The sequence below is a fragment of the Artemia sp. Qi Xiang Cuo genome, chromosome 17 (assembly GCF_049724085.1).
Source record: "Artemia sp. Qi Xiang Cuo chromosome 17, ASM4972408v1, whole genome shotgun sequence".
NCBI lineage: Eukaryota > Metazoa > Arthropoda > Branchiopoda > Anostraca > Artemiidae > Artemia > Artemia sp. Qi Xiang Cuo.
The window spans coordinates 23,904,926-23,922,479 of record NC_142810.1 but is presented as its reverse complement, the minus strand read 5'-3'; the positions used below and the strand labels follow the sequence as shown (position 1 = coordinate 23,922,479).

The 17,554-nt window shown below is 33.8% G+C and overlaps 2 protein-coding genes across 3 annotated transcripts in view; one reads left to right on the top strand and one right to left on the bottom strand.

Moving 5' to 3' along the window:
- The window catches only part of LOC148942026 (uncharacterized), a 36,883-nt gene extending 31,869 nt beyond the window's left edge, over nucleotides 1-5,014 (bottom strand). Inside the window, exon 1 of one of the 2 annotated variants that reach the window (XM_089103514.1) lies at nucleotides 4,960-5,014. The gene's annotated coding sequence lies outside the window, so the exon portion shown is untranslated. Of the gene's footprint in view, nucleotides 1-4,704; nucleotides 4,843-4,959 lie in introns of those variants that run through there. The other variant, XM_089103513.1, reaches the window with a different exon arrangement.
- Nucleotides 5,015-5,072: 58 nt separating this feature from the next.
- 128up (GTP-binding protein 128up) overlaps nucleotides 5,073-17,554 on the top strand; it is a 55,207-nt gene continuing 42,725 nt past the window's right edge. The window contains exon 1 of the mRNA XM_089103515.1: nucleotides 5,073-5,218. Within this exon, the coding sequence (XP_088959641.1) occupies nucleotides 5,180-5,218 (39 nt within the window). The 5' untranslated portion in view covers nucleotides 5,073-5,179. The remainder of the gene's footprint in view (nucleotides 5,219-17,554) is intronic.

Genomic DNA, 17,554 nt, shown 5'->3' with positions numbered 1-17,554 from the left:
CAGTGCATAACTTAAAACCCTTACCCTGAGGGTTGTGGGGGAGTATCCTCCTCAAAAACATATTTTCTATCTGGAAATCAACTGCACTGAACAAAATGGCTATCTCAAAAGTTTGATTGGATGTGTTTTGGGGAAATGATGGGCATGGCGGGGGGGGGGGCTAGTTGCCCTCCAATCACTTTTGACTATTAGCCCTTTAATTAAAGGACACTAGCTCTTTAATTTTCAATCAAATGAGCCTGTTTTGAAGTTTCTACAACAACGCCTTCTATAAAAAACCTAATATGCCCCCAGGGCATAACTTAAAACCCTTGCCCTGAGGGTTGTGGGGGAGTGTCCTCCTCAAAAATATATTTTCAATCTGGAATTCAACTACGCTGAACAAAAATGGCTAACTCAAAATTTTGATTGAATGTATTGGGGGGAAGGAGGGGCATAGGGGGAAGGGGGGGCTAGGTGCCCTCCAATCACTTTCGACTAATAAAAAGGGCACTATCCCTTTGAATTTCCAATCGAATGAGCCTTTTTGAAGTTTCTACGACAATACCATCTATAAAAACCTTATATGCCCCCAGGGCATATCTTAAAACCCTTGCCCTGAAGGTTCTGGGGGAGTGTCCTCCTCAAAAACGTATTTTCTATCTGGAAATCAACTATGCTGAACAGAATGGCTATCTCAAAATTTTGATTGGATGTGTTTGGGGAAATGATGGGCATGGGGGGGGGGGGGCTAGTTGCACTCCAATCCCTTTTGACTATTAGAAAGGGCACTAGCCCTTTAATTTCCAATCAAATGAGCCTGTTTTGAAGTTTCTACAGCAACGCCTTCTGTAAAAACCTTATATGCCCCCAGGGAATAGCTTAAAACCCTTGCCCTGAGGGTTGTGGAGAAGTGTCCTCCTCAAAAATATATTTTCTATCTGGAAATCAACTACGCTGAACAAAATGGCTATCTCAAAATTTTGATTGGATGAGTTTGGGAGAGTAATGGGTGTGGGGGAGGGGGGGGCGCTAGCTGCCCTCCAATCACTTTCAACTATTAAAAAGGGCACTAGCTTTTTGAATTTCCAATTAAATGAGCCTTTTTTGAAGTTTCTACGAGAGCACCTTCAACAAAAACCATATATGCCCCCAGTGTATAACTTACAACCTTTGCCCTGAGGGTTGTGGGGGAGTGTCCTCCTCAAAAATATATTTTCTATCTGAAAATCAACTACGCTGACCAAAATGGCTATCTCAAAATTTTGTTTGGCTGTGTGTGGGGAAATGAGGGGCATGGGGGGGAGGGCGGCTAGTTACACTCCAATCACTTTCAACTATTAAAAAGGGCACTAGCCCTTTAATTTCCAGTCAAATGAGCCTGTTTTCAAGTTTCTACAACAACGCCTTCTATAAAAACCTTATATGCCCCCAGGGCATAACTTAAAACCCTTGCCCTGTTGGTTGTGGTGGAGTTTCCTCCTCAAAAATATATTTTATATCTGGAAATCAACTACGCTGAACAAAACGGCAATCTAAAAATTTTGATTGGATGTGTTTGGGGGAATAATGGACATGGGGGGGGGGGGGGCTAGTTGCCCTCCAATCACTTTTGACTATTAAAAAGGGCACTAGCTTTTAGAATTTCCAATCAAATGAGCCTTTTTTGAAGTTTCTACAACATCCCCTTCTATAAAAACCTTATATGCCCCCAGGATATAACTTAAAACCCTTGCCCTGAGGGTTGTTGGGGAGTGTCCTCCTCAAAAATATATTTTCTATCTGGAAATCTACTATGCTGAACAAAATGGCAAAAGGGCACTTAAAAAGGGCACTAGCCCTTTCATTTCCAATTGATTGAGCCTGTTTTGAAGTTTCTACAACAACGCCTTCTATCAAAACCTTATATCCCCACAGGGCATAACTTAAAACCCTTGCCCTGAGGGTTGTGGGGGAGTATCCTCCTCAAAAATATATTTTCTATCTGGAAATCAACTATGCTTAACAAAAGGGCTATCTGCAAATTTGATTGGATTTGTGTGGAGAAAGGAGGGGCGTGGGGGGGGCTAATTGCCCTTCATCTGCATTTGACTATTGAAAAGAGCACTAGAGCTCTCTATTTTCAGTCAAATGAGCCCCCTTTGAAGTTTTTATGACGACCCCTTCCGTATGAAGTGCCTCTGGGAAAAAAAAAATAAAAAAAATAATAATAAAACATTGGAGCCATATGGCCTTTACTATAGGCAACACTACAGCGTTGCCTCTGATATACCCTTCTTAACCCTTCTGGTACAACCCTTCTTAATTCTTCTTTGGTAACAAGATGGGGGGTTTTAGTTTTACATAATTTTGCTCAATTGGATACTGGTTTTTTACCCTAAGCAACCTACTTGAATAACAGTGGCATAGGCTATGGTAAAATGCATGAACATAGGCTACTTAATTTGAACTACATATTTGGACACTAGGAGTAAGTGAAATTAGATTAAATTGATGCACTTTTAAGAATGATATGAGGGTAAATATTTACCAAATCATATTATTGAGTTACAACTAAAGTGAATATACCACTCAATGCCTTTTTTAATGCTCTTTACAAATATAATAATCATTTTTGTTGCAAATGAATTCTACCCCCACCCCTGTAGCCTATCTAGGCCTACCAATTCAGGGTAGCCTATAGATTTTCACATTAGGGGGCTGGGGGGAAAGTTTAAACTTACCTGTTATTTACATCAGAAATAAAATTACCCTCACCCCCCTAATGTGCAAATATATACCCTGAATTGGTATAGGCCTATACAGGGGTGGGGGTAAAATTCAGGTAAATATTTACCAAATCATATTATTGAGTTTCAAATAAAGTGAATATACCATTCAATGCCTTTTTTATGCTGATTACAAATATAACAATCATTTCTATTGGAAATGAATTTTAGCCCCTCCCCCTATATATATGTCAATTCAGGATATATATTTGCACATTTGGGGGTGGGGGTTAGATTAGGGGGCTGAAAATCATTTCCAATAGAAATGATTATTATATTTGTAATCAGCATGAAAAAAGGTCGTAAATATATACCAAATCATATTATTGAGTTAGGAATAAAGTGAATACACTATTTGATGGGTAAATTTCTACCAAATCATATTATTGAGTTAGGAATAAAGTGAATACGCCATTTGATGCTTCGGTAAAATTCTACTTTAGCTACTTTTGGCTATCTTGGAATGGGGTTAGGTTAGAAAAATGAAACTTTCAGGGATGGGTCTACAGGCTTAAGTATATCCTGGGAAGGTATTTTGAACTACCTAGCTCCACTCCTTCTCCCTCTAGAGGGTCCTAAAATTTTGCCTACATGACAGGTCTATACCCATTGAAATTTTGACAAAACAACATTTTACATTAATTTTCAGTTATCAGTTTCTTTTTCCCTGGCTTTAGCTCTGAAAATGCAATTTCAGTTATTTGAGCAGAATTTTAAGCCATATAAATAGTTTATTTCAAAAATTTAGGAAATGTATTTGCATATCTTTAAAACTATATAAATTGGGATTGAGCAAAGTTGTGAAACTGAAAAAATTTTTGTTGTGCTTCATTTAAGCAGAAGATCTATTTTGCAAGGTTTCACTTCTATAACTCACATATTTTTAAAGGTCATCAAAGGTCAGGACCCTCTAGAGGGAGAAGAAGTGGAGGTGGGTACTTCAAAATATCTTCCTAGGACATACTTTAGCCAGTAGACCCATCCCTGAAAGTTTCATTTTCTTAACCTAACCCCTTTCCAAGATAGTCAAAAGTAGCTAAAGTAGAATTTTACCGCTTTTTTATGCTGATTATGAATATAATAATCATTTCTATTGGAAATTAATTTCAGCCCCCCCCCCTATGTCTGCCGATTCGGGGTTAGGCTGTAGAAATATATACCCTGAATTGGTATATCTAGGGGGGGCTGAAATTCATTTCCAATAGAAATGATTACTATATTCATAATCAGCATAAAAAAAGGCATCGAGTGGTATATTCACTTTATGAAGTCAATAATATGATTTGGTAGAAATTTACCATTTGATGCCTTTTTCATGCTGATTACAAATATAATAATCATTTCTATTGGAAATGAATTTCAGCCCCCTCCCCTATATATTCCAATTCAGGGTATATATTTCTACATTAGGGGGGGGTGGGGGCAAATTTTGTTTCTGATGGAAATGGGAGGTAAGTTTAAACTTTACCCTCCCCCCCTAATGTACCCTGAATTGGCATATATAGGGGGGGGGGGGGCTCAATAATATGATTAGGTATATATTTACCAAAAAGGCATCAAATGGTGTATTCACTTTATTCCCAACTCAATAATATGATTTGGTATATATTTACCAAAATTCATTTCCAATAAAAATGATTAGGCTATTATATTTGTAAAGAGCATAAAAAAGGGCATTGAGTGGTATATTCACTGTAGTCATAACTCAATAATATGATTTGGTAAATATTTACTGATATGAGTAGGTTATTTTTTTTTTATTCATTAAGGTAGCCTACTTTGATTTATTAGGGTAGGCCTACTCACTGCACACTGATACTGGCAATTCTCAACTACCTGTTCATATAAGATTAGATACATTTTAGTCAATATATTTTAGACTAGTCAATAGGCTATAAATTACCACAGTGTTTGAGCTTAATAGCCTATCTAGACCTAGCCTAATCAATAAAGTTACCTGTTAAGAAACTGGAGTTGTTCAATCATTATTGGTCTATAGAAAATCTTATTCAGTAAGTGATTATAAGCCATGCCTCTTAACATTTTCTTTCAATAGCCTATTAGTTTTAAGATAGAATATTGACTTCAGTTCAGCTGGTTGGAATCCAACATAGCATGGAATAATCGAGCAATGATTAAAATGGGAAACAATTCCAAGCAAATCTACAATGCAATTTCAGCTTTTAAATGGAAACAATGTTTTTATTAGCACCTTTTCTTAATGTATAAATAGAGCTTTAGAGATATTTTCTTATTTCTTGCTTTCCTCTTTTCTTCTAGATGTTTTTATTAAGGATTTTATTTTTATAGATAGCGATTTCAGTCAAGCAAACTCAGCAGCAGCTGAGCTTTGCTTGCATAGAATATAACAAAACATCTGTTGGCCCAACTTTGCAACCTTCTTCAGAAACTAGAATATAAAGGAAATTAAAATGACTACTTTGGAAAAAATTGCTACTATTGAAGCAGAGGTGAGATAGCGCTTTATTTTGATCATAAAAAAAGATCTTATTTCTAGCTTCATAATATTAAGTTCAGCCAACATTATTTGCTGCATCCTTATCAGGTTATCCTATTTTAAACTACTTATAGGTCTACTAACAAGTCACCAAGTAAAGGTACTTATAGGTGGGCAGCTGTACGCAAAGGAAATATTGGGAAAATTGTAATTTAGCTACTTTTTGCTATCTTTGAAGTGTGTTAGGCTATGAAAGTCAAACTTACAGTGGTATATATTGAGCAGTTCATATTATTCACCTATGAATTGAGTGAACATACCACTCAATGCCAGATGCCATTTTGGTAAATTTTTTGCAAATCTTATTATTGACTTATGAATAAAGTGAATATATCACTTGATGCCGTTTTTTGTGCTCTATGGATAGGCTATAATAATCACTTCTATTGGAAATTCAAATTTAAGCCCTTTTTGAGCTCTTGAACATGACAAAAATATAAAAATAAATAGGGTATAAAAAGGTTTAAAACATCTATTTTAAACTTACTGTTTCATAATAAATCCTTTTTTTAATCCACAAGCACTGACTTTCCATAATTAAGTTGGCTAATGAAAATTGTAACAATAAATTTTGCAGGTACTCCTTTGATATACCCACTCTTTTATATAGCCTATCTCAAACTGAAGACTAAATGAAAAACCTGTTTTGACAGGATGATGCAAGACACTGCTGTAGAGAAATACAATGTATAGCATGGTTTTAATAGCATATACAATATTTAAAGTGCTGTTTTTTGGGGTGTGGGGAATGTACCTAGGTTAGGTTTTTATATTTTTGTCATTTTCAAGAGCTCAACAAGGGCTTAATTTGAATTTCCAGTAGAAGTGATTATTATATTTGTAAAGAGCATAAAAAAAATCATTGAGTGATATATTCACTTTATTTGTAAGTCAATAATATGGTTTGCAAAGAATTTACTGTCATTTTTTATGCTCTTTGTGAATATAATAATTGTGTTTCTTGCAATTTCAATTTTAACCCTGTTTTGGACCCTTGAAAATGACAATTTCTTTGATAATTTTTTTTTGCAGTTCATATTATTGACTTCCAAATAAAGTGGGTAAATTTTTTGTTATTCATATTATTCACTTACAAATAAAGTAAACATACCACTCAATGCCTTTTTTTTGCTCTTCCCAAATATAATAATCATTTTTGTCAGAAATGAATTTTACCCCCCACCCCTATGTATACCATTTCAGGGTGTATATTTGCACATTAGGGGGATGGGGGTAAATTTTAGGCATATCTTCCATCTACATCATGAATAAAATTTACCTTCACCCCTGAAATATACAGATATAGGCTATAACTTGAATTGGTATGAATAGGGGTGGGGGTAAAGTTCATTTGCGAAAGTGATTATTATATTTGGAAAGAGCATAAAAAAAGGCATCAAATGGTATGTTTACTTTATTTGTAAGTCAATAATATGAATAACAAAAAATTTACCATAAAGTGAACATACTACTCAATGTCTTTTTTATGCTCTTCTCAAATATAATAATTGCTTCTATTGCAAATTCAAATTTATACCCCCCCCCCCCCCGAATGTGCAAATATATACCCTGAATTGTAACCACAAAAAGAAGCTATCAACACTAGTTAAGTTATAAAAAAGTGGTTAAAAACATATCATTAGCTTATGAATAGGTTGTTCAAGAGTAATATATTCCAAAAATACTTATTTATAACAATTCAAACCTCATTTATTAGACAACTCAAATATAAAACATTGACCTACCATTTCTAGTTTTTGAATGCTGTAAATAAAAATAGTGCTGAATTTTGCTATTTGAAACTGTGCTGTTGAAAATCCATAGTATATTCCAATTCAGGGTATATATTTTCACATTAGGGGGTGAGAGTAGGTAAATTTGAATTTTCAATAGAAGTGATTATTATATTCATAAAGAGCATAAAAAAAGGATCAAGTGGTATTTTCACTTTATTTGTAAGTCAATAATATGAACTGCAAAAATTTTTGTTAAAGTTACATAATCTGCAAGCATGGATTTTTCACAATTATGTTGGATAAACAATTCAAAACAATTTCTCTTTTTTCCATCTACCATGTTTCTTCTGTTGGCTTTGATTTTATTTTTTTTTTTATTTTTTTAACATATAGGTGAAACAGCAGTTTTTTCATTGACCTGACAGAATAAGTAAAAAACATGGCAGATTTGTTTGAATTTTTTTATTCAGCTTAATCTTGACATATCAATGTTTTTGAATTATACAACTTTTACAAAAGGGATTTATAATGAAGTAGTAAGTTTGAAACAAATTTTATAATCCATTTTTATATATACAAAAATATAGAATGAAATTATTATTTTCAAGGCTCCTAAAAGGGCTTAAAATCGAATTTGCAAGAAAAGTAATTATTATGTTCAGAAAGAACATAAAAAATGGCATCTAGTGGTATGTTCACTTTATTTGCAGATCAATAAAATGAACTGCTCAATATTTACCCTTTCAGTAATGAATCCAGGGCCTAAAACATACTCTAGGAAGTTATTGCCAAGCAAGTTCTCTTGTACATCATTTAAGCAGAATATCCATTTTGCAAACAAAATCCTTATTAGCTCCTATATTGTTGTATAATTCATGGTAAGAGCAGTAGCTGCAACCTAGTAAAAGACAGCACAGCCCATAGTTAAACAACAAAATAGCCTGGAACCCCTAAAAATGATGTTGGACAGAAAGTGCACTGTTAGAATTGTCTTGGCCAAAAACCCTATACAGGAAACTTACAGTCCCTTGGCTTGGATAACAAGGAAAATCTATTGGCTTCAACAACATGAATTTTTTTTTTCTTTCTTCTTCTTCTATTTAACAGCCGGTGGGCTTTTCAGTAGTACTATTTAGCCCTTTTCCTTTTGCTTTGCTCTGTAGGCTACAGGGCTACTGAATTGATTGCCTCATATTTATTAGATATATTCAGATATCTTTCAGTAGATCTTTCAACTCTAGGAGTTCAATTATGAGATGATAGATGTCGATTTCTATGCTCTGTGTGCAGGTATAGTTGGCTAGGCTCTTGGCTGATAGTGAGATTTTGTGGTGTTTGAAGCATTTTAACAGTTTACAAAGCAAGGTATGTTGTGCAGATGTCAGCATATTACATTCAAATAGGCAATGGTCAATTGTTTCACTATTGATATTACAATGCCTGAAAAGAGGGGACAGGGGAAATGAACCACTTGAATTAGGAAACTTATACGAAAATGCAATAAAATTTAGTCCATTTGTTCCAGAACGAATTCTATGGTAAATTTTAGAAAAATACTTAATGGGAAAGGGGGAAAGGATAGGATTGTTCTTATTAAAATTAACATCTGATAATCTCCATCGGTAAATATCTCTAATCGGGATTGGTCTCCCACTTGGCTGGTCAATATTTATAGCATTTTTTGCTATTTCATCAACCTGATGATTACCACTTATGCCAGAGTGGCTAAGAATATACTGAAAACAAGTTCTTATGCCACTTGAAGCAAGTTTATCTATAATACTGTGACTGTGATAAGCGTCAATGTCCAACTTATACTGAGGAGCTGAGGCCAGCAACTCAAGGCTTGATAAAGAGTCAGAATATACTATAATATTATTTGAATTAGCAATCAAAGGTTGGTTTTCCTTAAGGTGTTCTAATGCCATGATTATGGCATTTAACTCAGCAGACATTATAGATACATTAGTATAATCTCTTGCCCATTGCAATTTTTAGGTGAGGAAGGAAAGCACCACTTGCTACCTTCTCATTCATTTTGGACCCATCAACAAATATTTGGAAGTGATTTTTATAGGTAATTGTATTCAGCTCAGCAAATTTTTTCTGGACAAAAGCAATGGGGGTTAAATCTTTATTCCACTTTTGAGAAATTAGTATTTATTATGGGAATTGACCAATTCCATGGAGGGGATTGGAGGAAAGTATGTGCAATAGACTTTGCAGGTACAGGGAACTTCTTCTGAATATTGGCATAATCATCTGCAATACCTCTATACATGGCTGGATTTCTTAACCAATTATGTAGGGTGTGTGAGATATTTGATTCAAAAATTTTTGTAAGATGTTTTGTCAAGAGAAAGCTACGTTTCTCCCTTATTTTTGTTAATCCACTCTCCATAAGCAGAAACTTGGTGCTTGTGGGTTTCCTAAGACCAAATATGAGACGTGATATATCATTTTGTGTTGTTTCAACTTTTTGCATCTGGGTCTTTGCACATGCACCATAGACGATGAGCCCATAGTCAATATGGGGTCTTATATGTGATTTATAAAACTGGAGTAAGGTTTTCTCCTTACATCCCCAGGGTGTGGAAAGAAGTCTTTTTAGTATATTTGTTTTCCTATAGCATTTTTTTATTGTGTTTGAAAAGTGGAGGTGGTAATTAAGTTTTTGGTCAAGCATGAGACCTAGGTAATTAATGTGATTATCTTCTGGAATAGTTGTTCCATTTAGAGTTAGTTTTGCATTAACATGGTTTTGCTTTTGGTGAAATTGGATTATTTTTGACTTGGTAGGTGCAATGGGTAAATCTGAATGTTGAGAGAATTTTTCAAATTGGAAAAGTGACTTTTGCAGATCTGACTGTGCTATCTCAAAGGTGTTGCCAGATGACCATAGCACCAGATTGTCAGCATATTGTAGATTCATGTGGGGGAGGTTCATGTCCCAGAAATATAGGGCAAAGAGGAGGCAACTGAGGACTGCTCCCCGAGGTAGGCCTTTGGTTGTTGTCTTTTGGGGTGAAGAGGCTGAACCAACACAAACAATGAAACCTCGCACTTCTATGAAAGATTTTATAAAAAATACTAGCTTGGGGGGTAGTCCAAGGTTTGCAAGTTTGGTTAAAAGGATTTGGTGGTTCACATTGTCATATGCCCCTTCAAAATCTAGGAAAGCTGCAACTAGGACATTATTTTTTGAGAATGATTCATTTATTGCATTTCTTAGCAATATGAAAGCATCTGTTGAGGAGTGGTGTTTCCTGAATCCAGTTTAAGTGTGAGGGATCATATTATTTTTTTCAACAAACCAGTGGAGTTTGTTGAGATATCATTTTCTCCATTATTTTCCCCATCACAGGAGTAATCATTATGGGCCTATAGGACTCAGGGTTATCTTTGGGTTTATTTTTCTTTAGGATTGGTAGGAAGGACAAACATTTCCATATATTGGGGAACATAGAAGATGCCCAAGCGTGATTATAAAAGTTTAGCAGTTCCTGTTTATATGAAGGGGTGAGATTCTTTATCCATGTAGGGTGTATATTGTCATAGCTGCCGCCAGTTTTGGTCCTAATATGATGCATTGCATTATTCATTTCCTGGATTGAAAATGGACTAGTTATATACTCGGATCCTGGGCGTGGTTGGTAACTTGGTTTCAAAGGAAGTGGGGATATTTTGCTTTGATTATTTGATGTTAGCTTATTAACAAATAGAGTTGCAAATAGCTTAGCTTTTTCATTATCATTGTCATAATGGGTATTATTATGTACAAGCTCATACAGGAGTGGGTTGGAGGAAGTCTTTTTCCCACAGATGTGGCTTATGACTTTATGTATAATTGGCTCATGGGTCTCTCTGGAGAGATTATTTGCAAAATTATTCCAGTATTTATATTTAGCATCTATTATAGTCCTTTTTAGATTAGATTCTGCTTGTAACTTTTTTAAATATGTAGTTGGTGATGGTTTTTTTATGAATGCTTTCCTAGCTGCCTTTTTTATTCTCCATTTATTTTGGCACTCATTTGTCCACCATGCTTTGGGAATGTGTTTAGGGAAGGTTTTTTGGGTGTTGTCCTGGGGATAGCATGATTAGCTCTATTTATTTGTAAAGATGCCAAGACTTCAGCATGTGTGTCAACTGTTGTGTTTGAAATGCATGAATTTTGGGTGAAACTTGTAATTTCATCATTTAGCTTATTTTGGAACATAGACCAATTTGCTTTAGTGGTGATATATTTTGAGGTGTGTGGTCGGGTTTCAGTAGGTTCATTTAGGGAGCAAACTATAGCAAAGTGGTCAGTACATAGACTATCAATTTTATTTATACAAATTTTATTCAAAATGTTTAATGACACAATTTGTAGGTCAATTGTAGAGAATCTGCCACTTTTGGGGTTGAAATATGATTTTTGATCTTGGACAGCTATTAGCAGAGATCCATCACGGTGAATATTAATAGAGAACATTGATTTTATCAGTTTGAAAATTGCAACTCTTATTGCAGTAATCTTTTTTATTTCAAAGAGGGTAATAGGAGAAATTTTAAAATAAATTCCTAAGTTTTTGGAGGGAGGATATTATGTAGGGGAAGGGGAAATGCTTTTGATTGTGGATATTTTTTCCCTTTTTTTAGAGCTTCTAGAAAGGACCTCTTGAAACCCATTTTCATCATTTATAGTGACATTAGCCCCTACACTGATCATTGTCCGATACTCAAAACTGGAGCTATCATGTGAACTTTGTGATAGTGAGCTTGACCAGCCAATATGGGTATCAGTTTCACTGGTATTTGGGATGGGATCTGGGGGGAATTTTTTTTTGGAGGACTTCTAATCATTGCCTATTGGAAAAAGCTTTAAACTAAAAACAAGAAAGGATATTACAATGATAACAAACCGTCTTCACTCTACTATGGGGAAAGTTTCAAAGAAACATCACAGTGTGGCCCTGAGGAGGATTTGAGCACGATTCGTTCGGTACAAGTACTGATTAAATGAGATAATAATTCACAAGAAATTTAGTTGAAATTTCTTTAAATGTTGCTGCTGTGTTTTTTTCTTCTTGTATTTAACAGCAGGCTGGCTTTTCAGTAGTACTATTTAGCCCTTTTCCTTTTGCTTTGCTCTGTAGGCTACAGGGCTACTGGCTCGATTGCCTCATATTTATTAGATATATTCAGATATCTTTCAGTAGATCTTTTGACTCTAGAAGTTCAATTATGAGATGGTAGATGTCAATTTCTATGCTCTGTGTGCAGGTATAGTTGGCTAGGCTCTTGGCTGATAGTGAGATTTTGTGGTGTTTGAAGCATTTTAACAGTTTTTTTTGCATGGGAAGTATTTTTTTCTTCTTCTTCTTCTGCTGCTAGTGGGGCACTGGAACATCATAGAGAGCTGTTTATGGACTAATTTTAAAGGAAATTGCTACATCCAGGGCTTTTTGTAGTTAAAAAACGCAGTATATAAATAAAATCAATTTTTTTGCAAAAAATTGCATTTTTGTATACAAGATGATGTATGAAATCATAGTTATAGTAAATAATGAACTATAGCCCATTGTAACTGAAATATTAAAATGAAATGTAAATTTTGACAAAATTAAATGCTCATGTTTCATGATGATGCAACACACTTATCGTTTAATAACATAATATAACAAAACTATCATTTGAAAAGTTGTTTCTCTGGGCTATGTTGCCATATTTGACAGACTGTCTGATTCCCTTGGATTTGTCTTTTACCATTCAAACTAAGAATATATATATATATATATATATATATATATATATATATATATATATATATATATATATATATATATATATATATATATATAGACCCCAGCGCCACGCCGGCAGATCAACTGAATGCCGCCAAAGTGTCGTAACACCACCGCCAGCAGAGGCGGCGGCGTTTGGTTGACTTCAAATTAATTTTGCAGTAATTCTTTATTGCATCAACTGCAAAGTTGGAGCTTTTTCTTCTTGTGTGGTTTAGTATTTTGATTTGCCTGATTAGAAATCAAGCAGGGCTTGCACTATCCTCGAATTTTTGGGTATTTCCCCAGAAATCTATGCGTCACCCTGAAAAAAATTTGGTTAACTAAATCCCCAAAAATCATGTGATCACGGTGCCCCCCCCCCCTAGTGATTTTTCACCAGTGACTTTCCCTGCCAAATATTACTTTGCATACCATAATTCTTCACTACTCTCTTGTTCATTAATTTTCGTCTCTTTTGTTACTTTGCATAAAAACCAAACAGATGCAATTGCAAATATTGCAATATACACAGTTCTTCATATGTTGACAAAAAAAGTATTGTCTTTATGAAATGAGTTTAAGTCATTTCGAATGCACTTTCCCAATTGCTATTTCTTACATCATTCGTAGACAAGAATTTTTTTTTTTCAAACTGAATAGAATTATAGAACGCATTCACTACTATACAGCTTTAGCCTTCAGTTGGATTTTGAAATTGACAGCCGACAGATTGTTTCTACAGCTGAACTGTAAATTTGCAGATTTGTTTTTAGATAAGATTTTCTTAATGCTTAATACTCAATCATTGAACGCCTGATAGAAAATAAAATCTTCTTTCTGAAAAATTTTTACCCCCCCCCCCCCCCCGCAAAAAAAAAGAACCCTTCTATTGAAACAAAATTCGGCTATAGAATAAGCTATGTACAAGGTTGGGGAATTAAAGATTGAGACGGAACCTACCCGAAAAATATAATTTATAAATAAATTGTAAATTATTGCCTATAGGGGGGGGATAGGGGGCTATCATTTTTAAATGATAATACCTAATATTTTTTTTTATTGAAAGCAGGGATGCCAAAAAGATAATTTTTTTTTTTATTTAAAGTGGAGACAGAAGAAAATGATATCAAATTCCCTGGGAAACCATTGAAATATTTTGATAGACCCGAGGCCCCCCATTGGGACTTGTTCATTGTCTTGGGTATTTTGCAATTTCTCATAGGCTACTGGCCTAATTTGGCTTTTGTGTGTGCTCCCTTTTAATTAGATTCTTTGGATCTTATTGAATGCCATGGCGAATCTATGACTCAGTTTTTTAATAATTTGAGGTATATCTGAATAATTTCGACATTTTTGTTGTTGTCTTTGTACCCCTTTACTCATACCCTCATTTTTTTTTCAAGGAACACTAAGCTGTTTAATGTTATTTTGCGTGTTTGTTTGAACCATATAGTGACCTAGTTAATTATTAAGTAAATTATTTTTCTAATGAAAGCTGAAACGGTATCCTATCAAGTTGGTATCCAGGGGGGGGGTAGGGAGGTGTTACATTTAAATGATAATATCTCGATTTTTTTTTTATTGAAAGCAGGGTTCCCAAAAATTTTTTATTTTTAATTTGAAGCAGAGATGGCATCCTATCAAGGTGGTATCCCAAGGGGGGAGGGGGTAGTGAGCTATCATATTTAAATGATAATACATCGATTTTTTTTAAAGCAGGGGTGCCCATAATTTAATTATTTTTTTTTATTTAAAGCAGAGACGGTATCCCATCAAGATGGTATTCAGAGGGGGAGGGGGCATAGGAATTTATTATATTTAAGTGATAGTACCTTGAATTTTTTTTTATTGAAAGCAGGGATGCCAAAAAGTTGACAAAAATTAACAAGATTTTTGTGAGTTATACTTGATTCAGCACTTGCATGGTTTTATCCTCCAAAGGGAAAGGGACATATGCGTCCAATCCGTTTTTTTTTCTTATTGATGAAACTGGTTTAATTTGAAAAAATTCATTCATAAGTACCAGGCAGATCAACACTAAAACGAATTGGTGTGACGAAAGCAATATCAACATCCCCACCTAACGTTGCCCTCGAGTGACAATGGCGCCCTTTGTCCAGTGCCCAAGTTACATTAACAGGCCAGGTCATAATAAAAGCTTTCAATTTGGGTGGTTCAAGGAGGAGTCTTTGACAGTATTATTACCTCAGGGTACTAGATGTTGTAACGTTCTTAAGTATCAACAGTAGTTTAAAAAATTCGATTACCCCACCAATGATGACCAAAAATATGCACAAACATAACAAATGTAACACTTGGAATATTATAAGACTTTTCAAAGTTTTGAAGAGAAACAAAAAAGGCTAAATACCCCTAACTACGCTTGTAAGCTATTTTAAAAAGAAACTCTTGGGAGATTTCCATGGAATTGACCATAGCAGAAGCTTTGAGCCTGTGTGGGGATCAAAGAGGAGTCTTTGAGTATTTTGACCACAGGTGACTTATTGTTGCAACTTTCTTAAATTTGGTAATTTTTGTGAGCATTTGGAAATCAAAGCTTAAACTCAATAACTGATGCTAAGTATCCTAACATTTTGCTTGGATTAAAAGTGAGAAACTAGGATGAAAATCCCAACATCTTCCTGGAGCTACTTCAGTCTGCATATTATTTCATTTAATTATATTTAAAACGGATGAGCTTTTAATTTTTACCCAACAAAACAGCTGGCACTTAATTTTTCTTCATACCAAATAAACCATAAAGGGTTTTTTGTTTCATTGTAATTGAAGTGTTCTCATGTGAAGTGTTCATCATGTATTTTTCAATTTGATAAATTTAATCCTTTTAGATACAGTTTATAATTTGACCGATATTAGGTATTTATCAGTTTATAATTTGGGATGAATCCCCAAAATAAAAATGAATAATATCAAAAGAGCAGCCAAAACCAATAAAAAAGCAGCAGTTCAGCCTTAGCCTACATGACATATATTCTATAAAGAAGCCAAAAAAAACTTTAAAATGTATTTTTTTTAATTGTTATTAAAAACTACTTTTTAATACAAGGAAGGGCTTTTTAGTAATCTAAAAGAACAAAAAAAAACAATCAATATCAATGTCGCCCATTTCAACTGTTTTAAAGGTGACAAAACAGATATAGGCAAAGGGCATTATGAAAAAATTAAGCTTCTAAGTTCAAAGTTATATTCAAAGTTTTTACCCAGATAACTGACAAATTTTGTGATACGGTATTTGAAGTTATGTATGCAGTAATGCTCAATGAAAAAAACTACTAATTTTGATAATTATCTATGTTAAGAATAGATAGCTAATAGATACTTCAACTACTCGTATTATACAAGGGTTCTGAAACGTCACAGTCATTTTGTTTCTACCAGATTTCTACTTCTCTTGATGAATAATGAAGAAGACCAGTTTCCAGCCAGCAACTTGTGAATTTTTGAACTCATGAATAGGCTTGAATCTGTTGTAAATTTAAGCTGTGATTTGAGAAAGACTGGTGAAAACAATGTTTGCAGTCAACATTGATTGCGCTGGCGGGCACCGCCAACATCTTACAGGCGGCGCGACGTGGCGCGCTATTTTTGGCCCCGCCGCCGCCGGTCTTCCCTCATCGGCGCGGCGCCGGGGTCTATATTTATATATATATATATATATATATATATATATATATATATATATATATATATATATATATATATATATATATATATATATATATATATATATATATATATATATATTCTTAGTTGGAATGGTAAAAGACAAATCCAAGGGAATCAGACAGTCTGTCAAATATGGCAACATAGCCCAGAGAAACAACTTTTCAAATGATAGTTATGTTATATTATGTTATTAAACGATAAGTGTGTTGCATCATCATGAAACATGAGCATTTAATTTTGTCAAAATTTACATTTCATTTTAATATTTCAGTTACAATGGGCTACAGTTCATTATTTACTATAACTATGATTTCATACATCATCTTGTATACAAAAATGCAATTTTTGCAAAAAAATTGATTTTATTTATATACTGCGTTTTTTAACTACAAAAAGCCCTGGATGTAGCAATTTCCTTTAAAATTAGTCCTTAAACAGCTCTCTATGATGTTCCAGTGCCCTACTAGCAGCAGAAGAAGAAGAAGAAAAAAAATACTTCCCATGCAAAAAAAACTGTTAAAATGCTTCAAACACCACAAAATCTCACTATCAGCCAAAAGCCTAGCCAACTATACCTGCACACAGAGCATAGAAATTGACATCTATCATCTTCATAATTATATATATATATATATATATATATATATATATATATATATATATATATATATATATATATATATATATATCCTTTTAAGTATATATATAGCCTATAAACTTAAAAAGAAAAAAATATATATATATATATATATATATATATATATATATATATATATATATATATATATATATATATATATATATATATATATATATATATATATATATTCCTTTTAAGTATATATATATAAACTTAAAAAGAAAAAAATATTAAAATTCAGTTAGTAGAAAAAACATTGTTTGAAATTAGTTAGCAAGGAAAAGAACTTGGTGAAGAAAAAAGTTATTAGAATTAGTTAAGAGAAATGAAATGTTTTGTTGGAAATTAATTAGCAAGAATTCACACTTAAAGGACAAGGACTCTGCATCTAAACCCCTTAGTACTACATCCTCCAAATAGGTCACAATATAGCATTCAAAAGCATGACAAAAGGT